Below are 23,129 nucleotides of genomic sequence, written 5' to 3'. Positions count from 1 at the left end.
TCAAGTCTACAGGATAATCTATCCTGGGAATCTGGTTTCCCAGCGAAAACATGTCTACGGGAATCTGGGAAACAGCCTGAAAGCCCTTGATAACGGCATCAGATTGAAATCAAAAGATTACCATTGGAATCAATATGGTTGAAAATCCTTTACAGGTGACTTATAGCCCCGCCCTTAACAACAAAATAAAAGCGCTTTTTTGCATAGAAAGCACTATTTTCTCTTCTTTTTTTATTCTTGTTTCCTAGGGGTGATACTATTAAACCTATTGTCATAGAATGTTGGCAGAGGTTCTTTTGAAGGAAAATTATCATATTAGTGCCCTTCTTAATTAACAAAAGAGATCGTGCCACAGCAAGGTGATGGACTCTGCCATATTTTGCCACCAAACATCATTTCTTGATGAAAGAGTTTCAAAATGCCAGAGAATAGAAATTATAAGATAACCACCGAATTTTTCACGGTATATATCCGCTCTCATCTTTTCAGACCTCAGGAGAGTGGTGTTTTTTGCCCTTTTTACCTCAAAAAATCGCTTTTTCCCAAAGAGGGATAAAATGCCAAAGAATGCGCATTTAATACAGCAAATCGATTTCTCGTGGTCTTAAACTCTAAACAATTTTTGAGCCAATGATCTGGACAAAGAACAGCAAAATCGTCATTTCTCTCATTTAGTACCCCAAAACATTATTTTTTTTTTTCTCTCAAAACGGATCAATATACTGGGGAATACAAATTCTAATAGAGCCAATCGATTTTTTATGGTGTAATGGTGTATATGGTGTATGTTTTAAATCCAGCCATCTCCTCTCTGTATGCCTCTTAAATCTACAGCCTCTCTCTACGTGCCTATTATTGGTTATTGGTTGTTATTGGTTCGTCTTAATAAACTTCATCCTAGTTATTGGTTCGTCTTAATAAACTTCATCGTAAAGTGCCATATGGCCCTTCCGGAATGAAAAGGCCGGAATGCATGATAATGGCATCATTGTTATCTTCATAGTTAAAAATCTTAACTTGAGGTTGGACCCGCTCCCCCTCTCTCTTGTTTATTTTCTCTCCCAGCCCTTCGATTAAGTGAAAACTAAAAACGTGCTATGAAAAAAGAATTGCCTAATGAAAACAAATGTCATTCCTGAAAAAAAAAATTCATGAAAAATAACAGATTTTTATGCACTAATTTTCGAAAATGTAAGTGATTAAAAGTGATTAAAAGTGATTAAAAGTGAATAAAATTGATTAAAAGGGAAAAAAAGTGATTAAAAGTAATAAAAATAAACACCGATGGACTCCCTCATCAGGTGTAAAAGTTGTACATATCTTTTTGAAAAGTTTAAGAGAAGTAAAACTTTTATTTAATGTCGTATTTTAACAAAAAATCATATTGAGTTGTTTAGTTTCATTGCTTCAATTAGACCAATATCTTTTTATAGGCTTTATTCTGTATGTTTAAACAAAAACGAGTAAAAGCTAATTAAAATAATTCATTCTTACGGTAGTAAAGCGCGAAGTTAAAACTTAAATCAAACAAGAATTATTTCTTCGCAGATTAGGCGAGATATAATTTCAAAATTAGCTTTAATAAACTGGCTTGTGATTTTTTACGACAGTTGTAGACTTTTAAAAACTTTGACTTTACTGGAAACTGAGCTTCCTTGAGTTTTTGAGAAAGTTTCAATTCCATACTAAAAGTTATCGATGTCATGACTGATGGAAGACTTTTCAGAGACTTATCAATTAGTCTTTATCTTCTGCTGGCTACTCAAGGAAATATGCGATCCTAAGGGAACATGTTGTGTAAGGTCAGTTTTGTGCTTTCAGTAAAGTGCTAGTTTTTAGAATTCTACAGGTTTTGGAAAATATTACGAGTCAGTTTACTTTGGCTAGTTTTATAGATATAATTTGCGTATTATCCGGAGCAATAATTTTTGTTCATTTTAAGTTTCAACTTCATTCATTACTTTCGTGACGAAAACTTCTTTTTTTTTAAATTAATTTGAGTTCATTTACGAGTATGTTTACGTGCATATTTAACAGTATAATTGAATTTACAGGTATATATATGCAGGATTAATTATTACACATCATAACATTTACGTATGAGTAATACTCACAAGTATATTTGAACAAAAAGCTATTAAAATCTTATTATGAATAGCTCATTTATTATTCAAGTTGCTAAAATGTTTTGATATGTTGATCCTTATTTTCAAGCAACTTTATCATAAACATGCTAAATTGGGAGTTGATCAAGTTTTTCAACCACAAAAAAATATTAGAATTTCAGCTGGCTTTTAAAAGACTCCGTCAACAGAAGGTATTGATGGTGAAGAGGGCTTTTCTGCGAAAGATATGGTTTTTTCGTCATCCAGCTTTTCTATCATTCTAGTATTTATCTATCTACCAACTACCATTCTACATTAAATTTATCAACCAATTTATATCAAATTCTGATGAATTTTCCTGTTTCCGTTTGACTCGTTTAACTACTGAATCTTTTTATTTCTCATAGGAAGCCGGACTTCATGCTGACGCAGATCGTCTACGCAACGAATATAGCCTACCATCGCCATCTAATAATGCCAAAAATATTCAAAGTGACTACTTAACTTCATTTCCTAGATCGTTTAACTTAAATATCATATCTAGTCCATCAAGTTCCTCAGCTATAGACAAGTTTGTAGAAAACAATGATTGGTCAAGTGCTTTAGCGTTAGCCCTCTCCATGAATTCAGATGTTTTACCAGACCTTCTTCACAGATGGCTCTCTTCTCTTGGTGATGTAAGTATTATTCTTTAAGGTTAATATCTTTCGAATGTCTGGGAATTGTAATGACGTGTAAAATATTCACTTAACCAATTTACCGAAAGTATCGTCAAAGTGACGATTGAAAAACGAATCGCGAGGAGAATAATCTCCAGAAATTTAGAAGGATGAATTATCAAAATCCTTAGAAAATCAAGAAAGCTTGCAAAAATCCCTAGAAAACCCTAAATAAAAAATTCACCCCTAGAAGAACTCAAAAACCCCATTTCAGGGGAAGGGTTGTAATGTGGAGTTCTAATATGTGAAGATATTGTGTTACTTTTACTTTGTCAATCATCAAAACAGAGCACCATCTAACACTGATATCACTATCTAACGTTCTATAGGTTTGGTCCTAAATTTGATTTAAGGCTAATAAAAATAATTATTTTATTTGGTTTTTCATCATTAGGATCTTCCTGGGTAACACTAAATACTATTGTTTTCTGTTTTTTCTTTTTTTCTTTTTCGTCTCAATAATTGTCTCCTCCTACCAATTTCCCACATGTATTTATCAGTGGTATTAGATAGTACAGCTTTAATTTCAGCAGCTTTAGCTAATTTAAGTGGGTAATTTACAAGTAACTTAGGGGGTACCAATTGATGGGGGCCAGTCACCTCCAGGACTTTTTCCTTCCCTGTATTTTCAAAAATACCTTTTTTGGTATCATGATTCAAATCCTTGTCCTCCCCACCCTCACTTACATTTCGTAAATTGGTGCCCCTGAAGAAGCTGCGCAAATAGTCTTACGTACATCTCAAATATGTTCCTTTTTCATACATATTGCTGTTGATATTTAATAAAAATTACTATCTACGATAGGATTACGAGAATCCCAGGAAAAAAGGGAACTCAAATTGTAAAATAAGTAAACCTCTCTTTTAAAGATTTTCCTCTCTGATAAGAGAGTTCCTTTCTTCTAATATTAATTCTTCTGCTCAATCGCCCGACAGCAAATAATTTAGAGTGATTCCGGTTGCGTACACTTTCCGACGCTAATCTTAAAGTACCAAGAACATGAAAATCAAAACATTTTTCGCCCCCTTGACTAAAATAACTCACAGTGATTCTTTTCGCGTACACTTGCCGACACTAATCTTTAAGTAACAAGAACATCAAAATAAAAACAATTTTTGCACCCTGGTTCTTGATTTTCTAAGATTTTCTTTTGGTTGTTTTAAAATTAAGAAGTTTTTAGGAGTTACATCAATTTCGATAGTATTTCCACGCTGAACCGTGAAAAAAAGACAACACATTAATTAAACTGTAAAATGTTTTTTGTACATAACATGTTCAACATTACCGATCTGATGATTTCTAAAGGCAGTTATACTTTCAAAAGATAGCTACACCTTCTTAAGCAATTTGGCAATACTGCACTTTGACAACATTTTTGGCAACACAAAAGCTGTATAGATGATTTTTTTTCTCTCATTTTTTACCCGCGTCCCTTTTTTTAATACGGTGCACGCTACTACTTAAAACTGCATAACTGCATATGTAGGTTTTTTTAAAGTGAATCTTTTAAAAAGTAAAATTTATTAATTTATAGCTTATGTTTTGTTTTTTAAACCCCTTCTGAGGTTGATATTAATTGTTTTTTTCTTTTTGTGGATTAGTTTGATCATCTCTTCTCCATATCATGCTGTGCTGTTTGGAGGGGATGTGTGTATGTTATTTTTTGTTAATAATTGATATCAAGTTAAATTAAAAATTAATTAAAATTAATTGTGGATTTTCCCGTATTTTCAAAATGAATGTGGTTATGCAAATTTCTGCTTAACCAGTTCAAAAAATTAGATTTCATTTTACTCTTTTTTACTCTATGTTCCAGATTGGGTCTGAAAATCGTTGCTAAAAGGAGTAAATACAACCGTCGGATTTTAGCGAAGTTGTACTCAATTGTGACTGACCTGCGGTATCTTACCTAGTCTGTTTCCAATTTTCATTAAAAAAATCGAAAAAATCCGAAGTTTCCGTGCTGCTTGCTCTGGCATTTAGCATTCCTACTTTATTTGCTACCGTAGTTTATAAAATAGAAAAACTGAGAAAGATATTAATGTTCCAAATCTAACGGCTTAACTGGCCTGATTGGATGAGGGGTTGTCTGATTCTTCAATTTCGAAGCTTCATGGTGTTTTCGCCTAGTTGACCCTTTTCATGTTGACTTTCGCTTCTTTTTCTTAACACATTTTTCTTTACGACTGTTTATTTTATTTAGAAGTGGACTATGCAAAAATTGCTATTAATTTACCTAAATATTGATCGGGTTATGTCATATTTATTTTGAATTATTCACAGAAAGCGGTTATTTTTCTATAAATTTGGATATATGGTCCTGTCCCTTCTCTGTGGAATTTTTGAATTGCTGATTAACTATTTAGTAAGGATGAGGGACGAGGAAGGGATAAGATTTTTTCGCCAAGCAGCTGATCTGTTTTTTTAGTCGCAAGGCCGTATCTAGGGAAGTGGGTAGGGGTTTTGGACCCTCCCCCCACTCCGAAATGTTTGTCTAACTCGTAAAATCGTAACAGAAATGAATATAAACAAAATTTTGATGTGTTTTTTTTCCTGTTACTTACTAAATGTTACAAATATAATTTCACCAAAATCTTAGGTAAAATCGCTGTCTTTGAATGAAGTACTTCCATTGATTTCTCGTTATGGTGCATACTTACCCACTGAATCATTAGAACTACTTCTTGCTGCTGGAAAGGAGCTTTGTGGTCAGCCCTGGAGCTTAGACTATAAAATATGGGCGAAAATCAGAGACTGTTTTTGGAATGCGGTACGTATTAATCAAGTATTCTTTACGGGTGATTGTACCAGTATTTCCACTATCTTCAAGTTTTTCGGAGTTTTGACGGATTTCACCGAAAGAAAATTGTTTTTCCAAAATCTTCCCGGAAACTAACATTCATAAATACACGAACATTTACACGAAATATTACTCGTTAGTTTTTGTTTCTGTTGATTTTCAGGGAGACTTCGAAAATATACTTTTCTTTATAGAAATTTGGGAAAACCCTGTAAAGATTCGGGGATATTCAAAGGACTGGGGTTGTAACCGAGTAATTTTGAATGATGCATAGAAGTGTAACCAAAATGATTTACTTTATTATTCTTCAATTTTTTTAACAATCGAGTAGCCATTTTTTCTATAGTCTCGTGTCAGGTATGTCGATGGGGGAGGAGTGTTTGTTTTCCCTCCCCCAGGTTTGTTTGCCTAAATCTAAAAGATAACTTTTTTCGGCATTTTCTTAGAAAAATACATTTTTGGGTATTTTCATTAAAAAATTCAGAAAATAGCAAAATTGCTCCCCCCCTCCTCTTGATATTTTGAAAAATAAATTTTTCTACAGTTTGTGAATTGATGCCCCTCTCTGGTGGGCTAATAAAGTATTTATCGTTTTTTTCTCAATATTTATAATGTATTTGGAGATTCTAATAGGGGACTTGTAGCGAAACTGCCCATGGTAATAAATGGTAAGTAAACAGTGATCTGTTTCGATAAATACCATAAATTTTCTGAAAACAACATATATGCTTGTACATTTCGAGAATCTGCTTCTTATGCTAGTTCCAGATATGTTAAATTCGGTAAGTTTTAAAATTATCTATTGTAAGTCATTGGCTCTAGAAATTGCATAATACTGGGGAAAAACTAATTTTTTCTGAACAGGACAGTTACGAAGACGTTCTTATTAATATTTTCCTAAGGGTAATCGTACTAAAACAGTACGCTTAGGAAATTGGCAGAGGTCTCATTTAAAAAGAAATTTATAGGGCATGTGCCTATCAGTAACAAACGAGGTCGCACCATAGCACGGTGCTGTTTTGAGTATTTTGTGCCACAAAACAGAAATATTGGTAGTAATAGGACCAAATACAAACAAATGGCAATTCAAAGATTGACTAACAGTGTCCTAATTCGTTAACATTAGTTTTGAAAATAACGAGTTAGATTTAGAGTCCAGAAACGGGAACAACGTGCTTCTAGAATTTTATTTCTAGAGTTTATATTTCTGGAATTGTCACTCAAAGCTGCATTTAAAAAATAGCGTCAGTGAAATAAGGTAAAACGATATTCTGGAAATCTATCTAATAAATCATCTTTTGGATCCGTAGATACTGTATACCAGGTCCGTATCCAAGTATTTTTGTTCGGGGGGACAAAAGAATTTTTTTGGCGGAAGGATTATAAAAAACTTAGAACGCATAAAAAATCTGCTTATATTCATTGTTGTTACGTTTTTTTACAAGATGGACAAACTTTTTTTTCTTTGGGGGGGGGGGGATCAACCCCGCTCCCCCTAGATACGGCTTTGTTGTGTACTCTTTCAAATGCTATCTCAGTTTTTTCACAGATCAGTGGCTTATGTACAAAAAAGTTGAGGTAATTCAAACAGCGTTATGTTCTATAACATGCTTTGCAAAGGAGAATGAATAAACTAAAAATTGAGTTTTTGGTGTGGTCATTGAGCTAAACGCATTGCCTTTGGTCATAGAGGTGCCTCTCTTGATCCAATATGCAAAATCAGAGAGCAAATTACTTGGGTGAACAGTTTATATTGCCCTAGAACAAATTCTTTTGCTGAGGAATCCTAGGATCAAAAATCCCTTTGTCTTTTGTTACTTATTTTACTTCATTTTTGTTTTCTTCTGATTTACCGGCACTTTTCCCCTAAAAGGAGGGGTAAGTGTTGAGAAAAAACACTTTTGACCGTCACCTTCCAAATCAAGAAACAGAAATAACCAGAAGGGCCTTGAGGCTGTGCAAAGTAAGAACTTTCACATGAATTCACAAACAACAGTTGTGATTTAAGTGATTTTATTTGGAGAAGTTAAACTTTTTAAAAATCATGTTTTTTCAACTGAAAGTAAGGAGCAACATTAAAACTTAAAACGAACAGAAATTATTAGGCATATGAGGGGGTTTGCCCCCTCGTAAATACCTCGCTCTTTACGCTAGACTTCAAATTTTGTTCCAATTCTTTAAGAATGACCACTGAATTATTACGTATATTAGGGGGGTCGCCTCATCGTCAATACCTCGCTCTTTACGCTAAATTGTAAATTTTGTCCCAATTCTTTAAGAATGACTTTTGAATCACAAAGGCCTTTTAATTAGAATAAATACTTTTTATGAAAGTACTAAGAAAAACTTTAGCGTAAAGAGCAAGGCGTTGACGACGAGGCGAACCCGATATACGTAATAATTTCTGTTTGTCTTAAGTTTAATGTTGCTCCTTACTTTCAGTTAAAAAACTTATTTTTTTATTTAATCTTTGATCGTTTTTTAAATAATACTGGGAAATCCGGCACCTTTATGAAAAATTCCATTCTGCGATAAAAATTCCTCCGCGGAAAGATCCTCCCACTTAACCTTCTCAAAGCTTAACCCACTTAACCCTCTTAAAATTGTTATCTAAAAATTTTGATCGGGTGACTTTGGTAAAAACATGCGCGTGGGAGGGGGCGTAATTGCCCTCCAATTTTTTTGTTCGCTTAAAAAGGGCACTAGAACTTTTAATTTCCGTTCGAATGAGCCCTCTCGCGGTATTCTGTGGCAATTTTTGAATAAAAAAGAAAACTATTGGTTTCACTTTCTTTCACTGATTTGTATTTGGAAAACGAAGAAACCAAATCCATATCGTTATATAGAAACACTGAATAATTTATTTGCCATTTAATGCAACTAATTAATTAATAATAATAATTTTTAATTGTATATAATTCAAATAGCATACAATATTAAAACACCAAATACACCATAGAGCCAATACATGAAACCAATTCTTGAAACCTACAGATATTATTTTAGACGGTAAAACTATTTTCTGTCACTAAAAATTGCGCTTAAAGGTACCAAGGACAGTGAAATGAACTCCTGTTCAAATTAAGTTAGTAAAAACTCATATAACTATATATATCCTTAAAATATAGTTAGAACTGAAGTTAAATTAGAACTAGAAGTTAACTATTTTATAAAGAAAAAGACCTCTATATGCAATTATGGTACTTGGAACACATTTTAATCAGTGTTGCCACATTAAACTATGAAATATATTTGCTTAAGCTGTTTGGTGCCACACTGAATTTTCTAGCTTATTATTTGCTGATTTTTCACCCAATTTTTTCAATCTAAAGCCCGCTATTGCCAAAATCTGAATGACGGCATATGGAGGTCTTCTCATTAAAAACTGAATTCCCAATTGTTCATTTTTTTTTTTTAAGATGTATATATCATATTTTTTTTTAATTTATTTATTTATTACCCATCAAAAAAAGGTACAAAAGACGGAGTATCACTAAAAAAGAAAAAACACACACAAAATACAAATTACAACCCATTAATTGCCGTGGAATAGTACAATCTCATTGAGCAATATTAGTCTTTTCTTGAAAATGAAAAATGTGATCCTTATAAATGATAGTTCTGTTCATTCAATTATTTGTGAGTTTTCTATGGCTAAAAAACGTTACGGATTTCCAACACTTAAGGCTTAGGTTCCCTGATCAACTTTTTAGCACGCTAGTCTTCTACAATCCCACGGTTTTAGTGTTTCAGTTCATATTTTTGATGATTTATCACTATTTTTTGACAATGCTAAGTTCATATGACAATTTTTGTGTCATTCCCTAGCCCATTTTCAAATCTTTTATTTGTTTAAATATGTTTCAAAGGTTGTAAAACATTCGAAAACATTCAAAAATCATGACTTTGGCGGGGTAAAAGGACGTATCTGATACTAGCCAATCCAACAGTGGAAATATCACGTCTTTTTGGTTGTTAGGCTTGTGCTGGTTCTGCGTATGCTTGTCGCAAAATTGTATGTTTCACAGTTAACATAAGGTGGTTAAAAAGAGGTATCAACCTTATTTTATATTATTTTAGGCTGAACTCTGGGGTTTGAGTGACAATCTTCGCCCAATTGTCGAGCGATATTTTTGGGCGACACATTTAATGGCAGTAAAGTGTGCCAGCGCTAGTCAAATCAAGTCTGAAAGTTTAGCTGCCAAAGCTTTGATTGGTCTCTTAAGATACGCAGATTTGATACCTGCTGATTGGCTTTTTCTAGAAGCTGGAAAATACGCACAGGTAGTGTTTTTAATTTTTTTTAATTAATTTTTTTTTTTAAAGGTAGTATTTTTAATTTTTTTTTTTTTTTAGGATTCAAATTTTCTTCCACTTTAGAAAACCTAAGAAAGTAGGTGTCTCAGAAGTACAATTATGTTATGGCTTGAATATCAAGTGCCCATCAATTCGAAATATTATTGCATAATTTTTTTACATAAATTAATTACAAATGACACACAATAACATAATCTTGCTAATAGAATTACAAATACAACATGCTATTTGAAGCCGAATGAGTGAAGCATTTCATGAATGAAAAACGAATTTTCATATGAATGCTTCGGCGCAAAAGAAACCTCTTCAAAACGGATTAAATTCAAAATATAATCAGCATAATTCAATAAATACTAATCTAGGCTATGATACAAAAAACTAGGCTTAACCAGCTGTCGTCTTAACCTAACCTAGGTTAAGCTGCTGAGCTTAAAGTACACTGATGTTGCATAAAGCTGGTTCAGAAATAGGGATTGTTTTTTCAAACATTTAACATGAGATTCTAGCGATTAAAGAAAAGGCGAGTCCATAAAGTTTTCCATTCTCTAACCATTTAATCATACTGTCGCTCTTAAGGCTTTGAAGGCAAAAAGTCAAATTTTCAAACAGTTCGTGGTAACGAACTGTAAGTAAGGAGCGACCCAGCTCAATAGAAACCGAAAATCTAAAAATACTTAAAGTTTACAAAAATACTTTAAAACCGCATTAGAAATTTGTTTATATGAATTTTGTTACATTTTTAACACTCCGACAATTGTTTTGAGGGGGTTCAAACCCCCTCCTACATACGGCCTTGGTAGGAAGGAATCATTTCTTAATAAAACAAGAAAGCGTTGCCTATTCCTTTTTACCTAAGTTAGCATCATCTAAATAAAGAGTCAAAAGTGAGGAATGAACTGGTTTTTGCTTTTCTTCATGAAACACCCCCTTAGTGGTTTAGGCTACATTGACAGTGTTTTGCTCGAGCTTCCTAAATTTAATGGAAATCAGCGTCTCAATGATTCCCTCTTTTCTCTTATTGGTTGTCGTTAACATTAATAAAGATACACTAAATATACGACAAATAATAAAAATACGAAACAATAAAGATACGAAATAATAAAGATTGATAAGGTGATCATAATAAAGATGATAAACAATCATTGATAAGGATATGGCACTGTTAAGGCAGTCATAAAAAGTAATTTCTCGAAGCTAGCTGGTTAAAGTTAATGTTTTTTGTGCATTTATTTATTTTTTTAAAATACTATACAGCAAAAAGAAAAACATAAACAGCTAATTCATGTCACAGCACTACAAGGCTCTGGTTTCTTGCATTTGTCCTATATGCGCATATGTTAAGGTTACTAGGATACTTTTATTGCTAACTGTTTAAATGACAGCGTAATTTTCTAAGGTTTTCGTTTTGGCACAACCGTCACAGCGGTACAGCCAAAGATGGTCCCCCTAGATCTCACTACACCCCCTCGCCCTTCCCTTCAGGCAAGAACACCAATAATTATGTATAAACCTTGACGGCAATATAAAGGTCAATCAATTAGTCAACAGTCAATCATCTAAAATGGCGCTGCGTTGTTTAAAACTTGAGTGAATATGCTCTTCTATTAATATTTTATTTATATGACTGCCATTATCATTTATGTAATGGGCATATATTAAGCTCGTTAACTTAAAATAAAAAAGAAATACGTAAATAAATTGTAGCATACGTAAAAGAAAATCTTAAAAGAAACAGTGCTTACGATGTTCTGCCTTACTCCTTATCGTCTGAATGAGGCTTTCGAAAGGTGACCAAAATTTTGTGGGATTCAAGAAGAAGAAATAAAGATATACATTATGAAAAAGAGGAAGAAAATTCAAAATAGCATGTTAAAAGTAGGTTTTACAATCAACTGAAAGTGTAAATCATTTTTATGGCTGAATAAATAAAACTGTAACAAAATGTAACAAAAATTAAAACAAAATATAAGGTACTAAAGGTTACGACAAAAAGAAAACACTTTATTTCAAGGAATAAAACGTACTTTCTTTTATGAAATATGATGTGAGATAACTATGTCAAACTACAGAAAAGCATGTAGATTTAGAGTACATCAGCGGAAACGTTAGATTTTTTTGTTACTTTGTATTGTATCACTATCACACATATCTCTAGGGGTTACTTTCTACAAATGTCCACAGGATAAGGTTAAATATTAATTGGGAAACCTTTATTTCACGTAAGCCATAGCACATCTTCTAAAATCACAAACTAAAGTTAAGAAGACATTTGGGAAAAAATCGGACATTTGGAATTTTTAAAATATTTTTCGCTTTGCAGCAGATTTAATTTTTAAGCTAGGTTTGCAGTGTATTCTATTTGTTGCTATTATAGATGACGTTTAAGACATTTTAACTTTCAAAACTAATCCAAATTTTGTCTGTTTTGTCTCCTTTTGTTGTTTTCACTAAGAGCCGTGTTTCTCTCTGATTGCTCAATTTCTATTATTTTTCGTATGTCTTACTGTTTATTTTAACAGTATAAGTATTAATTGAAAATTATGAACATAAACGACGCTTAGAAACACAAATATCGAGCAATACTTAAAAATTAGAAAAAGAATTAAGTAAGCATCAATTTAAATATTAAGTAAGCAGATGTGAATATTGAGTTTGAGTATAAATATTATGACCAATTCTTGTAAAAAAAAAAAAAAAAAAATACAAATTATGAAAAATATATGATTACCGAAAAAATTCTTTAGTCTTTTTGTAGAATAAGCACAAAAATCCGACGATATACCAACAATCTTATTTCCCAATGTGCTAGAGGAATTATTGGAATTGCAATAGATTCTGTTGGAACAGCTGTGTATATCTACGGACAGTGGAATTACCATCTTTATGCACGGTAATTTAATTCAACCGATATAATGATTCCAGAGACAACATTGCTAAAAAACATAAGAAGAGCCCTACTGCCTTATACTTATCCTTTTCAAAATGTGTTGTAGTTCTAAATATATTTTGAAGCCTATACCTAAAGATCATATACCCATGTACCATATCTAAAGATTTTCTACATTAAGATGCGAAATATATGTGTTGTAGGCGGTAAAGCATGAAGGGTCAGGAGAAGCGCTTGTAGTCGTGTTTGCCTCAGGCGGATTGGCGCCACAGTGAGTTGTTAATAGTAGTAGTAGTAATAAAACTAGTTAGGTATAGACGTTTTTACTGTACTTGTTTATTTTCCCCTGCGGTGCTCATTGTACTAACATTGTACTAAAGGGGGATGGTAGATGGTAGACAATATTATTTTAGAGGGAAGTTTGATCCCACTTTACCGTCTTATTACATATTGCCTGTAAATTACCTTGACTGAAAGAAATTTTGAGAAATTATTTCCTAGATTGTCTCCCTTTCAGGACAAATCTCAGAGAGTAATTATCCACTTTATTTTCAGCGTCAAGAATGGTTGACAGCTGCTTTTATTCTGTACAACGCGGGGTTGGATCTTTGCGATGTCGTAGAAGAGGGCACTGTTAGTGATGGAATAGATCCAGTAGAATGGGAGGAATGGGCAGAGCTTGGAGTACCAATTGATCAGCTCCGACTGGAAGAGCTAAAATGCGAGGAGTCAAAGATTGAAAAGGCCCGAGATTGGGTCTTATCCATTTCATTAGATCCTAAAGCTGCTAAGGTACGTGTAATGTGATGTTTTCTTCGTCAGTTTCAAAGCAGAGGTGTACGCAGTCTAAAATTTTAACCTATGTATAGGCCAGACTAGAGCCGTCCAAAGAGGGGATGACCGGAACAAGCTGCCCCGGGCACCGTGGATGTGGGGAGTTGGTGCACCGCGGCCAGGGGGCTGGCAACTTTGACTGTCAGCCTTTAGAATGTTTCCTTTATAATGTTTCCATCTTTCTTATATATTTACTCTGGAGTTTCTTTTATAATGTTTCAATTGGAACAAAATATTACTGACATTCTGAATTGTAACAATTTAAACGATTTGGATAGCGTCTGCTTCGATTCATGGGAAACACACATACAAAGAAGAAAAATACTCACTGTTCAGGAATCGTGTTTTGTTTTTGTTTTTTTTACTTTCAACAAGGCTTTAAAATAAAAGCTAGATCTAAAAATAAAAACTAGAGCAGTGGTTCATTTTCGCTTGCCAAATATACATCAGCAGGGTGCTACGAAGATTTTTTGGCAGCAGGCTATTATTTGATACCGTATTTCTTGTTTCAAATATATGTTATTTACTTTCGTATGTCGTGATTCTGGCTGAATAGGGTCTGATCTAGTTCTGCTAGATGTCGCTAGTAAATAGAGTAGAGGGACAAAATCTATGTGAATAACGGTTGACTATTCTTTGAAGACATTTACTTTTCCTGGAAAAAATATTACTTCAGGCCTTTTTTTAAGTGTAGCTTACAGTTTCTCTGTTCTGCTTGTACATTCATTTAAATTATGGTCACGGCATGTCCTCTGTAGCTAATAATTGAATTCTTGAATTCGGCTTATAATCCGAATCTATTTTTAACGGACAATTTTTAAAGACTCAGAGACCGTTCAACCTGTGTGACCACTTTTCCATCTTTAACGAGACAGTTTACCTTAAGGAAACCAAATGGACCACTTACTAATTTTCTACAGACATAATAGATCTTTTCCTATCTCTGTGAACATTTTTACAGGCTGAGAGATCGTTTTCCCATTTTCTGCGTGCAGTTTTAGTATTTTCTTGTATTTCCGTAACTATTTTTGCAGGCTGTAAGACCGTTTAACAAGTGTGTCCGCTTTCTTATTCTCTGTGTAAAGACACAGTTTGCCTTAAGGGACTCAAAGAAAAAAATTTGCTACATACATGTTAGGTTCTTTTTCTATTCCTGTAACCGTTTTCACTACCCGAGAAACATTTTTACCAGTGTGTCTGAATGTACTATTACCTAATTTAACTGTATTTTTGATTTATTATACGGTACAAGATTGTATAAGAGGGGGGAAGAGGGGGTAAAACTTGAGATTCCATTAAAAACCTGATGGAATGGCCAATACTTACTAAAGCTCTCACTCATTTATGCAAATTAAACAGAATAAATTCAATTTTCATTCATTTGAAACATCTTATCCATTTAAAAGAATAAAAACAGATAAAAATTCTCAAAACTCACAATCATTTATTAGATTCATCCTCCATTTCGAATGCATACAAAACTTCCAATTCGCTTTTTTTTCTCTTACTTTTGCAAAAATTCTATGAATTTTCTAGATTGACAGTTCATTTGAAAGTTCTGTTTCATTCTTATTTCTCCTTATTTCTCCAAAATTCTCATATTAATTTCTCACTGAATTTAAATTTTACACTCTCTATTATTTCTCTTTTTATCGCCAATGATTTGGACTCTCCATTGAACTATGGACAGTAAGTCAAGGTTTTCGTAAAAGAAGAACCTATGCTATTTATTTTTCTTCCTTCATGTGAAATTAACTATGAGAGAAGTCCGTTTTTTTTTAAGAAATTTACAAGAGAGATAGAGAGAAAAAAATACATCTTACATTGTATCAGTCAGAATAGTTGAAAACTTTTAATTTATCATAAGATGCTTGAGATACACTAGTTCATGTCCGTTTTATGAAGTTCGGCTTCATTTTATCAAGTTCTTTTGCCATAGAATACGTTTCTTACTTACCGTCGGCGTCAACTAGGCGATGAACTGTCCTGACCGGCACCAACAGCTTTTGGAATTGCTTCCGACAACCTCGTCGATCTATCGGCTGTAGCTCTTCCAGTGAAACAGCCCTCCCAACGGAATGTATAGAATACATATCAGTCATAAATAAATTAAGTATACGTTTTCTAACTATGTTTAAGTTCTGAAGCGTAATCATTCCAGTTTTTCATGAGATGAGGATAGCCTACTGTACATGGAAGCCAAGAGCGACGTTAAAACCTAAAGCGAGCAGGAATTGCAGTAAATGGGAAGGGTTTAGCTGTTCACCTCAACGTCTAGCTTTCCTAATAGACCTTCAAATGGTGGTTAGATAAAAACCTATTAAAATGTAATAGATATATTCAATCGGTGATAAAAAAGGTTTTATTCACCTGCTTGACTTTAAAGGCATTCGTTCTATCCTCCATAATTAAATAAAATGTTTAGCAATGTATGTTAATTGAGGCAAATTACAAAATAAACTAAGATTATCATAATAAAAGGTAACTAGCACGCTCCCTTCCTCAGACTAATGATATCGTCTGATTATTTAGACTTAACCCCGTTTTTTGCTTTTAATTAAAACCGATTATTTTTCTAATTCATTTTTAAATGAAGTAAAACATTCCACCTAAAATATATTTAGTTTCGGATATCAACATTGGAGTCAATGACGCAGTTTATGAATTTCATGGAGGGGGGAATAGCAAGTGGATGCCTTCTGAACAGCTGTAGGCCTACTAAAAATCTCCAAAAAATAATATGTATGAAATGTATATTAATTAAGTCAAACTACAAAACAAACTAATATTATCATAAAGAGAGGTAACTACCCCACCCCCAATTTGTGATAACTTTCGATTGTTTTCAACTTAACACTGTCTGAACTTTCTTTCAAAACAATTAGTTTTAAGATTAAGATTAAGAATAAGAGCTAAGTATTCATTTAGCTCTTGCCAAGACAAGACGTGATGTGAATTGCCTGCCTAGATAAACCGGTTTAAAGCAGACTATGAGTGCTGCAAGCGATAATGACAGGTATGTTTATTTGCCTGTTTTGAACTTTATCCAAGTGAATTTTGAAGCGGGAATTGACGACGATATTATCGTGAGTCATGCGGTTGATTTTTTCGAGAATTCGGCTGTTTCAACTGCAAAGATTGAACTATATTCAGCTACAGTTCCATATGACTGTTGTCCTAAGCGCGTTGGCAATCAAGCAATTACAAATAATATCAGAGATCTGATTGATTTAATCTGGAAATGTGATTCTGAGAACGTAACTATTCCTATTTATGTGATTCGACTTCCAACCAAAGTTCCTACCATACCGGCTGTAGCATATTAACGCTTAGCTACCAAGATTAATAAAATTGACGGAGCTCTAGAAGTTATTGATTCTAAGCTCACAAATTATGATATGAATTTCCCGGCATTACCTACTGTCCCCGCGAATGATAATCTAGCCACAGTTGTTATCTCGAATGTGCCTATGGTTTTGAATAACCCAGCAAAACGTAGAGAGGTAATTAACAAGATCTCCGGTCATGAGGCAATTAGCAGCATACGGTCGTCTAACGATAAACTTGTTGTAAGAATCGATAATGTGGCCGTGAATGATTTTTGCAAGGCTGTGCCCTCAGTTTTAGCGAACTCTAAAGCCAAACTTAGCGAAAAGAAATATTTTGGTCTATTAAAGGGTATAGACACTGATTATGATATCTCTCGCCTTACTGAATACCCTGGAGCCTCTGACGTAACAAGGCTTGGTACTTTCCTTGCACTCAGAATTTCGTTTGTAGATGTTGCAACTAAGATCAATGCCATTAAAACTGGATTGAAAGTTGATTATGAATTTTTGCGCGTTTTTGAGTATTTTCATATCCCGCGTTGTTGCCATAGATGCCGTTCTCCTGACCACGTAGTTGCCAATTGCAGAAGCCCAGTCGTGAAATGCTCCCGATGCTCCGATCCCCACGAATCATCAAAGGACTCTCCCTGTCAGTTGTCCCCTAAATGCGCTAACTGTGGTGGAGACTATGTGTCTTATAGTTTGCGATGTCCCAAGTTGCGTGCTATTGCTACCAAAGGTATTGCCAAATGATATCTTTGCCTATCTCTATTTGTTCTTTTAATATTAATGGGACCAAAGATAAGGACATTTGTATTGATAATCTTCTTGATACATTTGATGTAGTCCTTTTTTAAGAACTTTTATTGCCGGCTGTGAGCGTAAATTTCCTTTGACGGAGCCCCGGCCACATTGTTTTTTCTAAAAATGCCCGAGGAACTCGTGGTCGTTCCTCCGGTGGGTTGGCTTGCGTGTTGAATCGGAAACTCTCTTCCCTTTCCCCATAGTGTTACGGATCTGATGATATTTATTTAGCCGTCAGGATTGGTGATCCTGTACTAGTCAATGTTAATTTGCCGCATAATAAGAATAATCTTGCGTCATTCACCCATTTTTTTAAAGCGTGCAAAAAATTGAAAAATTTGGTATCGGGTATTGAGAAACTTGGTTATGATTGGCTACTAATGGGTGACATGAACTGTGATATGACAATGTCCTCCCCCCCATGCGAGTCACTGCTCGAGTGCCCCCCCTTGGTTTCCGGATTCTGACAAAAGATCTTCCATTTACTTACAAACATGCCAGCGGCTCCCGGTCTAACCTTGACCACTGTGTATGCTCTGCTGGTGTTACAACTTCAACTGTCCAAGTTGATGAAGATGAAAGAGATTATGACCACATACCCATATCTCTGTGTGTGTCAGTCACATCTAAAATAACAATAAATGCTCCCCAATCCGTAGAAAAAAAGTAGTTTCAACGGTGAAAACGGAATCGTTGTGATTGGCCTCTATATGTGTCCACACTTGCAAGACTGCTCAGTACCGTTAATGTGCCTTATAACCTCATCTGTTGTGGAGTTACCTCACCCAGTGCTTGTTCGCAATTGAATATATAGTATCATCAAATTATTTTATGTTTGAAAAAAAACGAACAAGTAGCTGTCTCAATTGAACTTATTTGGTCCAACACGCGAAAGTTTGTTTGGAATTATGACCCTCTTTTGAAAAAAGTGAAAAATCAGGCCAAGCTATGGTTCGTATTTGGATTGCTTGTGGGCGTCCCTCTCGTGGTACTGTTTTTGATATTAAACGTAAAACGAAAACGGCTTATAAAAGACAACTGCGGTCCGTCCCTGAAGCTTGAGTTAATTTTCCAAACAGTTCGAAAGAGTGGAAGTTTGTGACGAATTCTTCTAAGTTTACTGATTAGAAGAGTGATAATATTCCGCAATCAGCTTGGATCCAACATTATTCTAATATTTTTTCCCGTGTTAATTTCGCTGTACATAGCTGATATTCCCAACTCCTTGCTAAGTGCCTTCCCGAAAAAATGCAACAAAAGCACGTCCCTCCTGTGTCAGCTGAGATAATTACTGATTCGATCAGGCGGCTGAAGTCTCAGTCTATTGATATTGATGGTATAAGTGTTTTTCATTTACGGAAAGATTCTCGAGAACTTGTAAAACATTTGCAGCTACTTTTTCAAATGTGTCTTTGCTGTTCTTTAGTGCCTGATAGTTTCCTATGTGGTACTGTTACCTCAATTGTAAAGAGAGGAAAAGACGTAAATAAATGTGATTCTTATAGGCCTATTACTGTCGCCTGCAATATTAGCAAACTTTTTGAATATGTGCTTCTTCCTTATATTATTGATTTTGTGAATTATGATGCTAATCAGTTTGGATTTAGAAAGGGGATTTCTTGTCAACATGCACATTGGGTGCTTGCTCTCCTTTTTAAGGATGCACAAACGAAAGGTCAATCATTACATATATGTGCTTTAGACATCTAAAGCTTTCGACAGTGTTGTGCACCCTCAGACTTTTTATTCTTTACATCAGCTTGGTATAAACCCATCGATTATTTCTCTGCTACGTTTTTGGTATTCGAATTCATATATGAGATTGAAATCGAATGGATGTGCTTTTGGAAATATTCCTGTTAAATGCGGGGTTAGGCAAGGAGGAGTTCTTTCGCCTCATTTTTTTAATGCTTGTACTTCGAGTGTGATTAATAAGAATCCCTCCAGTTGTTTTTTTGGTTTTTCGGAAGTGTCTTATTTAGCATATGCTGATGACCTCCTCCTGATCAGTTGTTCCAAAAGGAGGCTTGAACGGAATGTTAGCATGGTTGGATCTATGCTTAGTGAAATAGGCCTATCATTAAATACTTCGAAATGTGAATATTTACTTTTCAACGCTGTTAATCCCCCTGCTACTCCCCTTGCTTGCAACACCTTTATAGTACCTAGTGTCCCTGTTATCAAATGGCTTGGTATTTCCGTATGTGAATCCGTAGGAAGCATCCGGTGTAAATTTATTTGTGATTCGAAGGATAAGCTTAAAGCTGGTTATGCGAAAATAGTTGCAAATCGTGGACGTTTTAATAGGCATGGTCTTGCTAAACTCTACTGTAGTTTCTGTGACCATGCGATTTTATCCACTTCTGGGCTGTATCCGCTTTTTACTAAGCATGATCTGAAACAAATAAAGGTTAATTATTTTAGGTACTGTAAGTTCCTATTGTATTTGCCGCTTGCTGTGCGGAATAGGCGCCTTGTTGGTCGTTATGGTGCAAGAGCAATTCCGTCCTCGCTTGAAACGGTGTAAGCGAAGATCAGTCAGGATGCTAGTTTCCGGTTGGGCCCACATCACAGTCTTATCCGTTTTTTTTTTATTAGTGATTATATTTGTGGTTAGATTGTCGTTGTTCTTTTTCTTTTCTTTTTTTTGTATTACTCCACTATTTTACATTTATTGTACAGTGGGTTAAAAATAAAATAAATAAATAAATAATAAATAAAGTGAATCACAATATTCCACCTGATGTATTTATTTCAGGATATCAGTATTGGGGCCTATGGTAGACTTTTTAAATTTCCTGGAGGAAGAATGGCGGGTAGGATGCAGCGCTAAGCCTCCTATTGTAAAATTTAAAACTTATCAAAACGTAACAAATACAATCAGTTGGGGACAATAAAATTTTATTTACCTATCGGATTTTCAGGGAATTCTTCCCCTCGTCCATGGTAAACAAAAAACAAAAAAAAAACTATAAAATATTGTAAATGTATGTTAATTAAGGTAAAGTACAAAACAAACTTAGATTATCATAAAGAGAGGTGACTAGCCCTCCCCCAAATTTTTGGAAACTTTCGATTATTTTCAAACTTAACACTGTCTTAACTTTCGTATAAAACAATTAGTTTAAAGATTCACTCTCAAGTGAATTACAATATTCCACCCGTAATATTTATTTCAGGATGTCAGAATTGGGGCCAATGATAGACTTTTGAATTTCTTGGAGGAAGAATGGCGGGTAGGTGCATTCTGACAGGATGTACTGCTAAGCCTCCTATTGTAAAATTTAAAACTTATTAAAATGTAATAAATTCAACCAGTTGGTAACAACAAAATTTTATTTACATAATTTACAATTTATTTACATATTCTATTTACATTTACAAGATTTATATTTTATTTACATTTATTTACAAGGCTTTCAGGGCATACCTCTTCTCGTCCATAGTAAAAAAAATAATAAAGTGTTGTAAATGTATGTTAATTGAGGCATAAAGAAAGGTGACTAGAATCCCCAATCTTCAAATTTATAATAAATATTGATATTTTTAGGTTTAACGTCGCTTTATACTTTCATAAAAAAAATATTGTTTTTAAAATTCATCCTTAAATGAAGTAATACATTTTGATATATTTATTTTAGGATGTCAGCATTGGGGCCTATGATGGCCTTTCTGAATTTCTTGGAGGGAGAATGGCAAGTGGATGCGTCCTGACAGGATGTACCGCTAAGCCTCCTATTATGAAATTTGAATGCCAATTGGCTGCGTCGCGCACGGATTTCGATTTGCTTAGAAGCGGAGACAACTGGCCAGACTTGGAAAATTTCTTACAAAAATGGCTCGGAAGGCCTGTTGAGTAATTTATCTAAAGAGACACTCTTTTGGGAGGAGAAAGAGTCTTGGATACGGAAGAAAAATCATTTTTTCTGAAAATGTCCAGCTCTTTGGCCATGTTTTATTAATTTTGGTGCCTAAGAGGAGACTTTCCCCTCCTCCCCCAAACGATGTCTGTATAATTTACAACTTTTGTAAACAGCTTTTTATTATCATTTGCTGAAGTTTTTTAATAGATAAAAAAAAACATCTTGTCCACAAAACATTTAAACTTATGACTTTCCGATAAGGCTCAGGCGAGTTCCATAACGTCTTTCGAAATTCGAGTAAAAAACCCAAACAAAAAGTATATACTAAAGATGTCCCAAAATCAGCTCCTAATCTGTTAAACAATCGTGTCAGATATCAGACATGCTTTTAAGCACAGTTATTCCTAGGCTTGTTGGCACCAGGGGAACTATTAATTACAGAGGCCCCCCCCACCCTCTTGACTCAAAAATAAGCAAAAAAAGCCGAATCAAAGCAAAAAACTGGATCAAAGCGTTGACTACTTGTTGCATAATCAATTTATTCAAGTGATCCGTTTATGCTTATCAAGCAATATTTCTCCAACGACCAGAGGCTCAATACTGATAGGTAATCAAAGAAAAGTTAGTGATTATTTCTTAAATTACATTTAATCCTTATAATTTTTTTCGTAAAAAATGAAATTTCCTGAATGAGCTTGCTTTTAAAAGTGAGCATTCATAAAAAGAAAACTTTTAGAAAAAAACTAATGACGAACGAGCACAAACACTATACTTACCGATTCACCAAAAATTACTCAGTTGGACATCTGAAGGACATCTGAAGGACATCAAGGACATCAAAAATTATTCAGTTGGAAACGTAATACATACCATTTGTCTGTATGTTAAACACACAAGCACCCATTTTACCCACAGTTGGCTTAAGGGTGCCTCGTATGTAATTCCTTTCACGAGGAGGGGCGTGGAGGGGGGGGGAGACAATTTTTTTCAAAATACCAAAACAGGCGAATTACATAAAATATTCAGAAGCAATCATAAACATTCGGTAATTTCAAAGGAGAGGCCAGGGCAAAGGCCACATATACCTTCTGTTCTCCTTTGGATTAAGGTAATTCTGCAAAATTAAGTGATTTGAGTTTGATTTAAGTTTTTCGGACAAGCGCAAAGACTAGTTTTTTGGTTCAAATAAATAGATTTTTGGCTTAAGTTTCAGTATGCATTCCATGAAAATTTTTATGGTGAATTCAAAAATACGATCGCAGATTTTTCGTCGCCCTTACTTTTTGCTTAATACTTTACAAAACTTTCTTCTGTGAAATTTGGCTGTTAATGTTTTTCGAAAAATGTTACTTCCAACTATATTTAAAACTTTTTCTAGCATGGTTTTCTATACCAGATTTGAAAATTTGTCCTATACTTGCACATTTTTGCATGCTAATCTTATCAGTCTTTTTTTTATCTGAAAAGCCC

The 23,129-nt window shown here is 34.2% G+C and overlaps 1 protein-coding gene across 1 annotated transcript in view; it reads left to right on the top strand.

The window, feature by feature from the left end:
- The window catches only part of LOC148947219 (intraflagellar transport protein osm-1-like), a 41,782-nt gene extending 20,116 nt beyond the window's left edge, over positions 1–21,666 (top strand). Inside the window, exons 3-7 of the mRNA XM_089097323.1 lie at positions 2,513–2,782; positions 5,425–5,595; positions 9,706–9,909; positions 13,385–13,621; positions 21,438–21,666. Of these exons, the coding sequence (XP_088953449.1) occupies positions 2,513–2,782; positions 5,425–5,595; positions 9,706–9,909; positions 13,385–13,621; positions 21,438–21,656 (1,101 nt within the window). The 3' untranslated portion in view covers positions 21,657–21,666. The remainder of the gene's footprint in view (positions 1–2,512; positions 2,783–5,424; positions 5,596–9,705; positions 9,910–13,384; positions 13,622–21,437) is intronic.
- Positions 21,667–23,129: the final 1,463 nt, after the last annotated feature.

This window comes from Artemia sp. Qi Xiang Cuo, chromosome 11 (assembly GCF_049724085.1).
Source record: "Artemia sp. Qi Xiang Cuo chromosome 11, ASM4972408v1, whole genome shotgun sequence".
Taxonomy (NCBI): domain Eukaryota; kingdom Metazoa; phylum Arthropoda; class Branchiopoda; order Anostraca; family Artemiidae; genus Artemia; species Artemia sp. Qi Xiang Cuo.
This window is presented reverse-complemented; position numbering and strand designations above follow the sequence as displayed.